Source organism: Quercus suber, unplaced genomic scaffold, assembly GCF_002906115.3.
Source record: "Quercus suber isolate HL8 unplaced genomic scaffold, Cork oak 2.0 scaffold_147, whole genome shotgun sequence".
NCBI classification, from domain to species: Eukaryota; Viridiplantae; Streptophyta; class Magnoliopsida; order Fagales; family Fagaceae; genus Quercus; species Quercus suber.
Genome location: NW_027069608.1, coordinates 1,120,530 through 1,134,658, shown reverse-complemented (window position 1 = coordinate 1,134,658; position 14,129 = coordinate 1,120,530). Strand labels below are relative to the sequence as shown.

At 34.4% G+C, this 14,129-nt stretch overlaps 1 protein-coding gene across 1 annotated transcript; it reads right to left on the bottom strand.

The window, feature by feature from the left end:
- Positions 1 to 4,030: 4,030 nt before the first annotated feature.
- On the bottom strand, positions 4,031 to 10,132 carry LOC111996773 (F-box protein At3g44326). The gene is given in 6 exon segments (XM_024028771.2): positions 4,031 to 4,095; positions 7,372 to 7,466; positions 7,468 to 7,962; positions 7,964 to 7,997; positions 8,000 to 8,148; positions 9,966 to 10,132. Coding segments are annotated over 6 exon segments (963 nt in total). The 5' UTR covers positions 10,091 to 10,132.
- Positions 10,133 to 14,129: the final 3,997 nt, after the last annotated feature.

Here is a 14,129-nt window from a genome sequence, read left to right as displayed (position 1 = left end):
TTTTTTTTTTCATTTGTTATAGAATGTAGAGATTGAGCTTTTCATAATTTTTACCATAAAAAAGTATTAATTGAACGGAGAGATCCATACTTAAAAATTTTAGGGGAATAAGTTAAAAGAATTCGCAACCCAACCCAACCTATTATGTGTGTAAAAATCAATCCAACATTTTGGATATAAAATATTTCATTTCTTGTAAGGGAAAAAAAGAAAAGAAAAGAAGAAGACATTCGATGATTATAAGTCCCTATTTTTTAATACATTTTTACAATTCACATAATATGCTTAAATCATATTCCAAATTTATAAATTAATCCAAAAAAATTCTCAAAATACTATAATAAATCAAACAAAATGTTGATGGTCATTTTGGGAAGCCCAGTAGAGGGAAGGAACCCACCAACATGCGCAAAAATGAGTTCGTAATTGGGTAGAAAAGCCATTAAGCCTAAGCAGCAGTAATAATGGATCATAGGCCTATAAAATAAACAAATGGGCCTTAAAGAAGTAAACGGGCCTAAAGGAGCCTAAGAAGAGAGAAGTAGCAAACCCATGGGCAGTATGTGATATAGAAAATTGAGAATGGCTACAGTAGGCTCGAAGTAATGCAAGTAAAGAAAGTAAGGGGTTAATGGAAAGTCCATGAGACCCAAGGATGAAAGATAAAGCAATTGGGCCAGGGAAGCCCAAAGGAATTAGTAAAAGCCTATGGGAACATAGAATTAGATAGGGCCGAAGATGTCCAAGGAAAATAAATGGGCGAGGATGCCCAAGGAAAGTAAATGGGCCAAGGATGCTCAAAAGGAAATAAATGGGACATGGGAGCCCACAAGCAATAAGCCCAATGACTATACTGAGTCATTAAGAGAAGAATAAGCAACAAACCCAAAGAGGCCAGCAGGCTTGGGTCAAACAACATCATAGTAGGAATGGCAGAATAATGTAGCAGGAAATGCAAAGACTGTAGAGAAAAGCAAAAGAATGGGTTGAAGGAGGAAAAGCCCATAATTAAGCAAAGCCCAGCCCTGAAGGAAGTAGGCCTTAAAGAATGAGAAGCCAGAAAATGGCTCACAACATAAGAAGCCAGAGATGCGCGGCAGAATGTGCAAATAAGCCTCTAGACCACGGCGAACACATGGGCAACAGGCAAATTTGGACATACATGGAAAGTAAAGCACGCCCAAAGCTCAAGCTTCACCAACCTATATCCAGCCAATACAGGAGGTGGTGGGTATGGGCTAAAGGTAAGAAGGTATGGTCTGGCGATGGAGAGAGGGAAAGCCTATTCTTGCTGAAGCTCTTTTGGGGTGTCGTTGGATGACATACCACCCAAAAGAAGTAAGGATGAGCTGGAACCATTAGGTGCATGCCATGAGGGATAGGAAGAGAGAGAGAGAGAGAGAAGCACCCACATCATAGTAGGTAAGAGTGCCATGACAAACAAACAAACAAAATAGTCTTCTTTGTCTGGTGGCACGGCCAGCATAGTAAGTAGTGGTGGCTGAGCGACTGGCAAACCAGTAAGTGGTCGACAAGGACACCAGACCAAATAAAGGTTGTTAAAGGCTAAAATAGTAAAATTCGGTCACGGCAGACACTATATAAAGGACCCTTACCAGGAAGGGGAGAAAAAAAGGAGGCACGATCATAAGCACAAACACAGTAATAGAAACCTCTAAGAGAGAATCACAACAAACATAAGCCAACACTGAGAAAAGAAAAAGGAAAAGAAAAGCAAGGAAGAATTAGAAATGGGGAGGATAGAATGGGAGGCATGCACCAATAGGTCGTCCCCTCTCCCCCTCTAACAGTCCTGCTCTCTACCCAAAGTAAAGAATTCTTTTGGGGCATAAGCCATTCAGGTCCGTTTCCCTCAAAGTGACTAATTTCAAACGACAGGATTTTCCCAAGAGATTACTCACATTAAGGAAGATGGTTCCCTCCTTAGTCTTGGTCCCGTGGACAGCAAAGCAAATTGATATTTTTCTTTAGATAATTCATGTCTTACCTATTTATTCCCACTACTTGCTTTGCAAAGTGTTTCTTTTCATTGTGATTATCATTTTTTAATTGGGATATACTTATTCACTTTGTCTAAAGGCAAAAGTACTTTCTTTTATTATTATTATCATGTCTGCTTGCCATAACTTATCCAAAGTAGTTTTGCCTGCCATAGGCATGTGAACGAAGTTCTTGGCAGATAAGGCATAGTTTGTGCACAAGCCAGACCAAAGTGAGCTGTAGTTGGACTAGTTTCAACTCCCTTACTCAAAACACTTGGGCCCAGTATAGCAAGAGGTAGCCCAGCCCAACATTACAAAAAGGCCCACTACACAAAAAAATTAAATAAATTTTAGGTGTGTGCGTGCACTTGTGTGTGTTTGAATAGGTTAGGTTTGATGGGTTGAAAACATATCAATGAAAACCCGACCCACAAAAAAACTACCTTGAACTGTTAGGACTGATCAGATTGGGTGATTTTGTCAAGTTAATCGGTTGGACACTTGGACGCATGACCCTTAATAGTAATAAAGTGCCTTTAAGTAATTAGTTATGTAGGGATAAGGGCCCAAAAATTCATATATTGGGTCTTGGGCCTTGTTCGAAGGCACTAAACATGTTCAAGGAGAGACAAATAGAGTTGAGAAATTCTAGTTTAAAGTCTCACGAGTAAGAAATGAATAGAAGATGGTCTGAGGAACAACTCCTCTCGACTTGGTTGGCATGCCTCGAGCCTGAATTCCTAATGTAAGAATGACCTCCATAGAAGCTCCAGTGATGGAATCGTGCCTCGGAGACACACAAGAATGAAGGGAACTCGAAAATATCTAAGGAAAAGCTACTGCCACCGCATTAAATGCATTACAGCTGCTTTTCTAGCCGCATTTATGTGGGGAAGACCTCTGAACAGTGTTTCCTTGGTCACCGCAACTCATAGAAGGGCTAGAGGAGATGTCTGATGGGACAAGTATTCAAGTAGCAACCCAAATTATTGACAAGTGTAGGGTAAGGATTGCCTAAGAGGGACTATATAATAAAGAAACCCCTCCAGGGAGAGGGGGATGACATTCGTAACCATTTCATTGATCTATGCAAATACTTGTCTCCTCGGCGCAATACATTGACACATTTTTACGTGCTTTTTCTTGCACGATCGACTTTCAAACATTTCCCAGCCGTTGTTAGATTCTCTAGGGCTTAGTTCTTGGACCCATTCTTTACAAATTCATTGTGCTGGGCTCATTAACCCACAATCCCATACATATTGGGCTTGGGCTGCAAATCGTGCCCTTACAAGTTATATTCTATAAATGACAAAAGATGACATAATTATAAGAGTACTAGGTATTTTCATACTTAAACCCAATTAATTCTATTAAAAGATATTATTATTATTATTATTCCTATAAAATGCGTGTAAATTGGGTGTTATTTTGAAAATTTTGTATTATTTTATTTTATTTTTTTATCAATTCCCTATTTTAGTTTTAGTTTTTTAAAGTTTTTTTTTTTTTTTGGGAGAAAGCTTTTAGTTTTAAAGTTGTTTGCCCCTAAATGTGTTTAATTACCTTTTCTAAGATTCACTAGATATCTTTGAATGCTTGGCAATATACAAGAGTTAAATTTGGCAATCATATCATGTGAAAGTCTAATAATTAAGGACTAGTAATTTGGCAAGAAAAACATCTTTGCCTATATTACATGTTACTTTTATTAAAATATACCACCTATTACTTGTCATGCTAAGAATATTGTAATTTAATTAGCAGTTTTTATTTTCCAACATATATATCTAATATTCAAATTCCCTATCTTAATTCAACGTAATTATCGAATTATTCAAAATATATATGTGTGTGTGTGATGATACAGTGTAGTTACCAAAGAGTTAAATAAATAAATAAATAAAAACTTCATTATCTTGTAAAGTGGTGTGTTGGACCTTTTTATGTGCTGGGCTGGGCTGCTCCTGCCGCACTATGGCCCAATGATTCTGGGATAAAAGAGTCGGGATTGACTTAATTGAAACTCACTTTAGGCTAGCTTGTGCACAAGTTAGAACCCCTGGTAGGAATCTTGATGGAGTCTCAGGCCCTGACAGGAAATACTGTCACAAAAAGTGTTATGGCAGGAAAAACATAATATGGCAAGATAGCTAAAATATTTTAAATACACCACTTGCTACTAACAAAGAGGATGCTTAAACAATTTCACAAAAAGAAAATACAATAATGTAAGCATGACAAGAGTAAATTAATAACAAGAAAATGGCGTTAGTCATTGAACAATCATGACAAAGAAGGAAGAGAATTAGTCTGCTAAACTTGGCTCCTTGGCAGATTTAAGTCCAAAAAGGGGACCAATCTCCAATGTGGGCAACCTCATAGGGGAATCTTGCTATAGAAATTGCTCACTTTGGAGAATGGGCCTAGGTGGCTTAACCTCAGATTCTTAACTTGTTAGAGAGAGTGCTATTGAAAGGGAGAGAAGTTGATAGCCTATTGGTGCATGCTTTTCACTCCTATCACTTTTATTTTCTTACTCATTCTCAGTTTTCAGTGTTTTCTCTTGTTCCTCCTTGTTGTTGTTTACTGTGCATGGCTAAGACCTTTTTATACTGCCTGCCATGATAAGATTTACTATTTTTACCCTTCAACTACTTTTGGCCTATTTGGGCGTCCTTCCCAGATTGCCCATTAGTCTGTTAGTTGCCTAACCATCACCGCTACCCGATGTTGGTTGCACCACGCTTCATTTCCAGACAAAAGTAGTTTTCTTTTATTTTCTTACTTCTCTTTGCATTCTCATCCAGATAATGGCTGGTTTTTCTCTTACTAATTCTTATAGTATGCACTTAGTGATTCTAGCTCATGTTTGTCTCTTTTGGGTGGTATGTCATCCCAGCAGGACATTTTCCCAAAAGCTTAAGCGGGAACCCTAGAATAGGCTCCCTCTTCTCCCTACCACAGACCATACCGTTTCTTACCTCTGACCCATGTCTCACCTCTCCTATATTGGCTGGGTACAAGTAGGCAGTTTTGAGCCATGTGTATGCTCTACTCCCATGTGAGTCCATTGCTTTTCTATATTCATGCATTTGCCATTGCCTGCAGGTTTGTCTAGTCCTACTGCATGTTTTGCTGTTTGTTTAACTCTTGTGGCATGGATGAATCATTAGATCTTCATTCTTTGCATCTCGTTCCTTCTTTAGGCTGGGCACTGCTTAGGTGTGGGCTTTTTCTTCTTTAATTCAGCCCTTGTCTCCTTTCACTTCTGGTTCGTGGGTTAGCTGGTACCCTACCATGCCATTGCATTGTTTCTGCCACAATATCGTTTAACCTTGTTTGCTAGACTACCTCTGGGCCTGCCATGCCAGTTTCATGTGCTATTTCTTCCTTTAGTTCACATTGCCCAGTATTCTTACTAGGTCAGTCCATATAACATCTTGGGCTTCCTCGGCCCATTTTATTTCTTGGGCATCCTCGACTCACTTCATTCCTTTGGGCATCCTTGGCCCATTTCATTCTTCCTACTTCTTACATTCCCATGGGCTTTTAGTAATCTTTTGGGCTTCCCTAGCCCAACTAACACATCCTTTACTTTTGGGTTTATTAGCCTTCAAACCAATCTCATTTACTAATTCCCTTCTTTGGGCTCCTCTAGCCCATTTTTGCTTTCTTTCTATTTCTTATGATACCCATGGCTTTCCATTTCATTCTTTGGGGCTTCCTTGGCCTGTTTGCTTGCTTTCGAACCATTTTGTTATTTTGTGGGCTCGTGGACCATTATTCCTGCCATTTGGACTTTAATAGTTTTTATTTTGCTACTTTTTCTTTTTTCACCCCGATAGGCCATAAACTGAATTGACCCATTGTGATAAAAATTAATTAATTAATTAACCAAGTTATTAATTAATCAATTTATCATGCAAACGCGTGGTAGCACAAACAAATCACCAAATAACTAAATATGTAGTGGAAATTAAATGACATGGTAATTTGTTTATGAATGGAGAAAAACCTTGCAGCAAAAACCTCACCGGGTGATTTTTAGGTCACCACTCCCAAAATTCCACTATTATCAAATCAAGCAGTTACAAGTAAAGGAATCCCAAGTACCTTACCAACCTACAGTTATCTCAATCCGCTTTTCCTATTCACTAATACAGTCGTACCACATTTTATGTTTTATTTTATATTCTACCAATTACAACTGACCATGTGTTTATTTATTTTTTTTCATTTTAAACTTTGGTTAATTTATAAGGAAATTTAAACAAATATATGATAAATTGTGATTGGTAAAACATAAAATGTAACACAAAAAATGGTATAGAAGATTTGTATTATTCAGTTCGTAGACATTAGAAGCTCTTAGCCTCATTATTTCAAAAATAATTTAAAAAGAAAAAAAAAATCATAAAACAGTGTCCAAGCCTCTTAAAACTCTTATTTTGTAAGGGATTTTTAGTATTATAATTTACACGCATTGATTGCTTGATGTTGGAATCAAATATTATAACATATTCATTTCGGGACTAAATGGCATAGAAAATCAAGTCTACGCGTTTGTAAATAATAAAAAGAGAGAAATATCTTATTAGTTACAACATCACGTCTGACGTCTCCTTTCAATGTCTATATCTTACTCTCAAATATTTTTATTGCCAATATATCTAAGACAGCTACCCTTTATATATAAAACTTTCTAAACCATTCCTCATTTCTTCTTCGCAATTAATGTAATTTTTATAGGCAGAACCAATCTAATGGTTGACAAAACCACAGAATAGCATACTCTTTGATATATTCCTAGGAGAACCAAACAATAGGCCTATTGTTTGGTTTAGTAAAAAACGATAGGAAGAAAGAGAGAAATTGATTTTTTTCATGAGTACATCTTTAATAAAATATGAAAGAGAATATCTTAAATATATGAGTTTAGCTTACTTTCAGTACTTTTTAAACTGTAACCTCATTTTGTTTTAATGAGAAATTGCCACATCACTTACTAACCAAATAAAATGTAGAGATTAAAACTCACTATTATTTGCTATTATGCATTTAAAATAAAAGGACTCCTCCAGTTAAAAAAAAATTGGAAGTAAGCCAAATCCTAAATGCTTTAATACAAACCTTAAATGCTTTAACATTATTTGATAACATTATTATTCTAATTTATAACAAAAAAACTTTTAATACAAAGTGTAATAAAATTTAATACAAAATGCTTTATTTTCTCTCCACTTTTTTCTCACTTTCTTACCAAACATTTATAATGGAAATACTAATCTCTCCTTTCCTTTTTTTTTTTTTTTTATATATATTTTATTTTTATCTATCCTCCTTAAGTTTCTTCCTCTCCAAAAACTCTGGTACCTTTTCCTTCCTTCCTCTTCCCCTCTTTATTCCCTTTTTACCTCCATTGCCCTCTGCAAAATTACCAAACTGTCCTTCCCATTCAATGAATCCATCCATGTCCTCCGCCTGCAAACTAATCTCCTTAATCAGCACAACCCTTCCCTGGGACCCACCGCACGTGATCACTACCCCACACTGCACGAACTCCGAGGAAGATCCTCTGTGGTGGTCGCCGGCTAAGATTGTCGCGAACCGCACGTGCACTTCTCCACTCAACCAATGACGTTGTACCGAAACTGGCTTCTGACTCGACACGTTCATCGCCCGCCGTCCGATCGGGTCGATCAGGATCCAGCTCAGCTCCAAATCCTCCTGAAGATCACGACACGTGTCGTCGTCATCGTCCAGCAACCTTATCGGTGTGGGGACCACGTCTTTGGGGTCCAAGAGGTCCAACCTAAACGGCGAGCATTTAAACCAACCGGTAACTGTCTCGGTCTCGATCACTTTGCTGAATACGAGGTTGCCCTTGTAGTAAACATCGACGGCTGAGATTAGTTCGACGTACGGTCGTGATGGCTTCGGGAGAGTTGTTTGGGCGGTCCAAATTTGTGAGGAGCGGGAAGGAGTCGGAGAGAAAGAGCGGGGACCGTTTGGGAACGTGGATATGACGTGGCGTATACGTGGCGTTTTGGTGGATGGCCACGTGGAGTTGCAAATGTTTGTCCAAAGTGCCTCTTGAGATGAAAGTGTACTGAGCTGAGAACACGTGCAAGCTGCGGAGGCTNTTTATTTTTATCTATCCTCCTTAAGTTTTCTCTTCTCTCACTGTTTTATCATCTCTGCCAAACAACTTCATAATGTGACCGAAAACTTCTTCACGACATGCCCAATCCATGCCAAATTGCATATTTCCAAATTAAACCCGCATTACTAAAATTCATACCAAACCATTATATCCTAAAAAATCTCTCCAAATATTTTGATTCTAAATTCGTAAATTCAAATACAGCCTAGAATTAAAAATAAAAGAATATTGCTAAATTAATAAAGATATACTGAACTCATCATATAGAGGTAATTTTAAGGTAATTGTACAAAGGATGAAAGGAAATGAAGTCATAATTTTTTTTCTTCTTGTTTCTTTTATAATTATACCAATGAACTTGGAGAAAAAATAAAAAGAAAAAAAAAATATAAAACAACCTTATTCTCTCTTTTTTTTTACCTGGGATATAAATATATAATAAAACCTTAAATTTTTTCTTTTATCTGCACAAAACAAATAACCAAAAAGTGGCAAATCCCAAGACCCCAAAAGCCACACACAACATATCCAATCTCCCTTCTATTCTTAGCTTCCTCTCTTTCCTCTCCTTCTTCCTCTCCAAAAACTCATGGTATCTTTTCCTTCCTTCCTCTTCCCCCTCTTTATTCCCTTTTTACCCTCCATTGCCCTCTGCAAAATTACCAAACTGTCCTTCCCATTCAAATGAATCCAAGTCCGTTTCCGTTGCTGTTGCTTATCCCCTATTGGTATCACCAACCTCATGTAGCTCGCCATGCCCACGCAATTTCTACGAAAGAGGTTCAAAGCTAAATCGTTTTTATTTTTTTCATTCTATGCTTGATCGGACTAGACCATTACAATCGTTCTCATGTTATTCTCTGTTAGATTTGTTTGAGAGTATTGTAATTTAAGATGTTTATTGTATTCCTTCCATTGAAAACCCCTGTATACTTGGGAGTTTTTCTTCATTAATAAGCCCGTTGTTTATCCAAAAAAAAAAATTCAACGTCAAAACCTTTGCCACTCAGTTATTCACTGATTTATTCCAATTCATAAGGGATGCCCAGAAAGCATTGATTATGAATAGAATACATGCTGACTCCTGCACATAATACTGTACCAACCAATTTAGAAAGAAAAGTTTGCCCGAAATGAATATTGAATAATAAACCATATGTTAATGGACCTAACCAGACATATCTATGCGCATACTTTCATTACGGGATAACAAACTTCAGCAACCCCTAGAGCATCTCCAACTCAAGCCTTTGCCACTAGCAAACTTCAAACTGTACCTCAAAAATGTTCATGCTTGTTTTGGATTAGCTTAGTTTCATTGCCTTACTGAGCTTAAAAAAATAAGCTAGGAAAAGTACAGCTATACCTAGAAAAGGTAATGTATTAAAGGGTTGTATGTGTTCAATTAGCTTATTTGCCTATGTAAAACTTTCTAAAACCGTGGTGTTTCTAAATACAACTATACTTCAACCAAATTTCAGCAAAAAAAAACCATCACATCCTTTTAAATTCCCGGTCCACACTAACAGACCCTGATTAGTCTATTAATGATCCATAACCCAACCCCATAGTTTTTGTCATTTTCACACAATTAACAATTTCTCTCCATCTAAATACCAAAAAATCACAACTATTTTTTTTTTCTTTGAAAAACGCAAAATGTAGCATTAAGGTCTACAGTAACTGTTACCTTCTATGCCATTCTTCCTTAGAAGAAAGCGTTGCTTGAAGTCGTTTTGGGAGGTTTTCCCACGGGCATTCTTCCTTGATCGCTTTCAATATCAATTGCTCCTCAAAAGGTGGGCCCATCAAGGCGTGTTAGGATATGTGTGTGAAGAATATCTGAGTGGACGGCGGAGATTGAGGTGGCGCTGCCTTCATTGACGGTGGTGATTGTGGTGGTGGTAGATAAGGAAGCCATTTATGTATGGTACTGGTGTTTGAAGTTTGAACTATTGATACCTTTTTCACACTTTTTGGCTTTATGAATTCATGAGGTTTATATAGGAACGTTGGGAATGCGTTTGGGCTTGAATTTTTCATTAATTACGAGATTGCCCTTCTTTTTCAATTTCTATAGTACTCATGAGTTGACTTCGGGCTGCTGTAGCCGATCATTGTTGATTCACTTGATAACACGGTTTGACTTTCAAACAAAGTTTTCGTTTAGTTTGTGAGAGATTTTTTTTTTCTTTTTTTATTTTTAATGAAAAAAATAAATTAATGTCTTAAGAATATTTATTTAAGAAACATTTTTTTAAAAAATTTTATAGAAAAAAAATTAACAAATTATATATATATATATTTTTATAAAAGTAACATCAAAACTTTTTTAAATGACTTGTTAACAAATTAATAAATGTTCTAAGAATATGGGTTAATCACACTTATTTTTAAATGTAACATTTCAAATTTTCAATTCTTGGAGCATGTGTATAAAACTTGTGTTTATTGGTTTAGGGTTTTATATATATATATATATACAGATTTTTAAAATCTAGTTCTTTCTAAATATAACTTATTTTTATCAAATCGCAATAAATAGACGAATGAACTTCTATAATAAGGAACTAATTAAGCCAAACGCAGACTCTTATATTACAGGCTACAGCACCAGAAGGCTATTTATTATTAACTTATATATTATACAAGTTCTAATGTGTCCGGGACTGTCCTGGTTTAGAAGGTGTTTTTTTTAATCTTCTTTTTGCGTGTCCACAATTTTGGTAAGATGAGTGACGAACATAACAACTAACCCAAAATGACACTTGCACTTGTCTAATATGTATTTAATGAAGTTTCCCGATTCAGCGGGGAAAAACTTATTACAGCACCAATCTTAGATTTTTATTTTTTATTTTTAGAACAATCTTAGATTTTCTTGTAATGAGTCAATGTTTTACTTTATTAATTTATTACATTCATTTATAATGTAACACTAGTTGATATTATTTATTACGTTCATTTATATCGTAATTAACCCTACTTTCTATGATAGGGCAAAAGTTAAGGACCACAATGATTAATAATCCATAATATTAATTTGTTTTTTTGCTCAACACGTGTGTACATAATTAAATATAATCAGTAAGCAGTTTAGATCTTTTAGACAATTCTTGTTACACTGGATGTAACTTAATTAACCCAACTTTCTCTGATAGGGCAAAAGTTAAGGACCACAATTTATATATATATATATATATATATTTTTATAAAAAGTAACATCAAAACTTTTTTAAATGACTCGTTAACAAATTAATAAATGTTCTAAGAATATGTGTTAACCACACTTATTTTTAAATGTAACATTTCAAATTTTCAATTCTTGGAGCATGTGTATAAAACTTGTGTTTATTGGTTTGGGGTTATATATATATATATATATATGACAAAATTGCTAAATGCCCTTTTTGTGCAAACTAAGCAGCGTTTTATCTTATTTTTTAAACTAATTAAAGAAATACATCTCTTTTGAAATTTGATTTTCTCAAAATTGAGTTATAAAAAAAAAAATTCTAGAGTCCTATAGCAGCGTTTTTAAGGACCTATAGTGACATTTTTAAGACCTATAATGACGTTTTGTAACTCGGCTTCCATTAAATCGAGTTATAGGCAATTTTTTTTAAAATTTTTTTACCTATAACTCGATTTCATATAAATCAAGTTACAAAACGCCACTGTAGGCTTCTTAAAAACGCTACTATAGGGCTTAACTTGATTTTAAGAAAATCGATTTTCAAAATTAGTTTGAAAACTAGGGTAAAACGCTGCTTAGTTTACCCAAAAAGGGCATTTAGCAATTTTGTCCTATATATATATACCGATTTTTACAATCTAGTTCTTTCTAAATATAACTTATTTTTATCAAATCGCAATAAATAGACGAATGAACTTACATAATAAGGAACTAATTAAGCCAAACGCAGACTCTTATATTACAGGCTACAGCACCAGAAGGCTATTTATTATTAACTTATATATTATACAAGTTCTAATGTGTCCGGGACTGTTCTTGTTTAGAAGGTGTTTTTTTTTTAATCTTCCTTTTGCGTGTCCACAATTTTGGTAAGATGAGTGATGAACATAACAACTAACCCAAAATGACACTTGCACTTGTCTAATATGTATTTAATGAAGTTTCCCGATTCAGCGGGAAAAAATTTATTACAGCACCAATCTTAGATTTTTATTTTTTATTTTTAGAACAATCTTAGATTTTCTTGTAATGATTCAATGTTTTACTTTATTAATTTATTACTTTCATTTATAATGTAACACTAGTTGATATTATTTATTACGTTCATTTATATCGTAATTAACCCTACTTTCTATGATAGGGCAAAAGTTAAGGACCACAATGATTAATAATCCATAATATTAATTTGTTTTTTTGCTCAACACGTGTGTACATAATTAAATATAATCAGTAAGCAGTTTAGATCTTTTAGACAATTCTTGTTACACCTTATGTAACTTAATTAACCCAACTTTCTTTGATAGGGCAAAAGTTAAGGACCACAATGATAAATAATCCATAATATTAATCTTTTTTTTGCTCATCATGTGTGTATGTAATTAAATATAATTAGTAAGCAATTTAGATCTTTCAGACAATTCTTGTTACACCTTATGTAACTTTAAGCAATGTTACACTACTCAAATTTTTTTAATTAGATGTGAATTTTGTCAAATTCACTCTTAAATTACATTATTTTCGTAGATTCTCCATGCTTGTAAAATTTTAAGGTGATCAAAAATTTATAGCCATATTATCAATCAATTTTTTAATTCAAGTTTTTGTAATTTAAAATAATGCATAAAAGATGAGTTTATGGATAGATTGGTAAATAGCGTTAAATTGATATGAAAATTGGCTTGAATGTTAAGAATATATAGAACGTGTAATTCAACGGTGTGATTTTTAAAATATGAATTTTATAACAAGTTTTTGAGTAGTGTAACATTTCTTAAAGTTACACCATGTGTAATTTGAACCCAACTCATGTGTGTATATATATAACCCATGTGTATGTGTCTATATATATATGTATGTATGTATGTATATTCGGTAGAGTCTATGCAGCTTGAGCTACAAATTCTTTTGTTAGTAAAAAAAAAAAAACTTAATAAACGTTTGATTCCTTCAATACTTGGGGTATTATTATAAATTGAAGTCGCTTACACTTCAGAGGGTTCGCACTTCACTAAAAGGTGTAGTATCTTTCAAAAGAGTTGAGAGGTCCAAGCCTCCAAGGCAAGTAGATGGAAACTACGTATGAGGCCGGTTATTAATATTAAAATGTTTACCTATATTGATCATGGCCTGCTGCTTTGTTCTTTTTCTTAATCTTAATTCTGCCAAACCTAAATATTATAGATTGCCGACATTTCAAAAGACTTTTTTTTTTTTTTTTTTTTTTCATTTTCGAAATTTCCGTATATGATATATTCAACTTTATATATATATATATATATATATATATAAAATCTAATACAAAGATTGTGAGTTTGTGGCTGAATTTTTTTGCTAAAGAGTTTGTGACTGAAGTGATACTTTATAATATCGTGTAATATATTACAATTGCATATCTTATAATAATATGTGGACTTTAAGATAGGTTTTATCTATGTATATTAACCTGTCTATTCTATAACTTCCAATAAATAGACCTTTCTGTTTGTGTCCAATTTTTGAGTCATATCAGAGGAAAAAAATGCTTCTAGAATCAGATTTCATAAGCTAAGATATAATATTATATGTAGGAAGAAATCCCTTTTAATTAGTCTGTTTGATAATCTTCCCTAAAACAAAGCGCAATAATACTATATAAAATCAGATTTATTGAGTTAAGAGTTTTCTTATCTAGGCTGTTCTCTCTCTCTCTCGAGCTCTCTCACTCTCCATTATCCCTAGCTAGTTACTGTGTCATTTTCTTTTTCCTTGATGAATGCTATTGTGT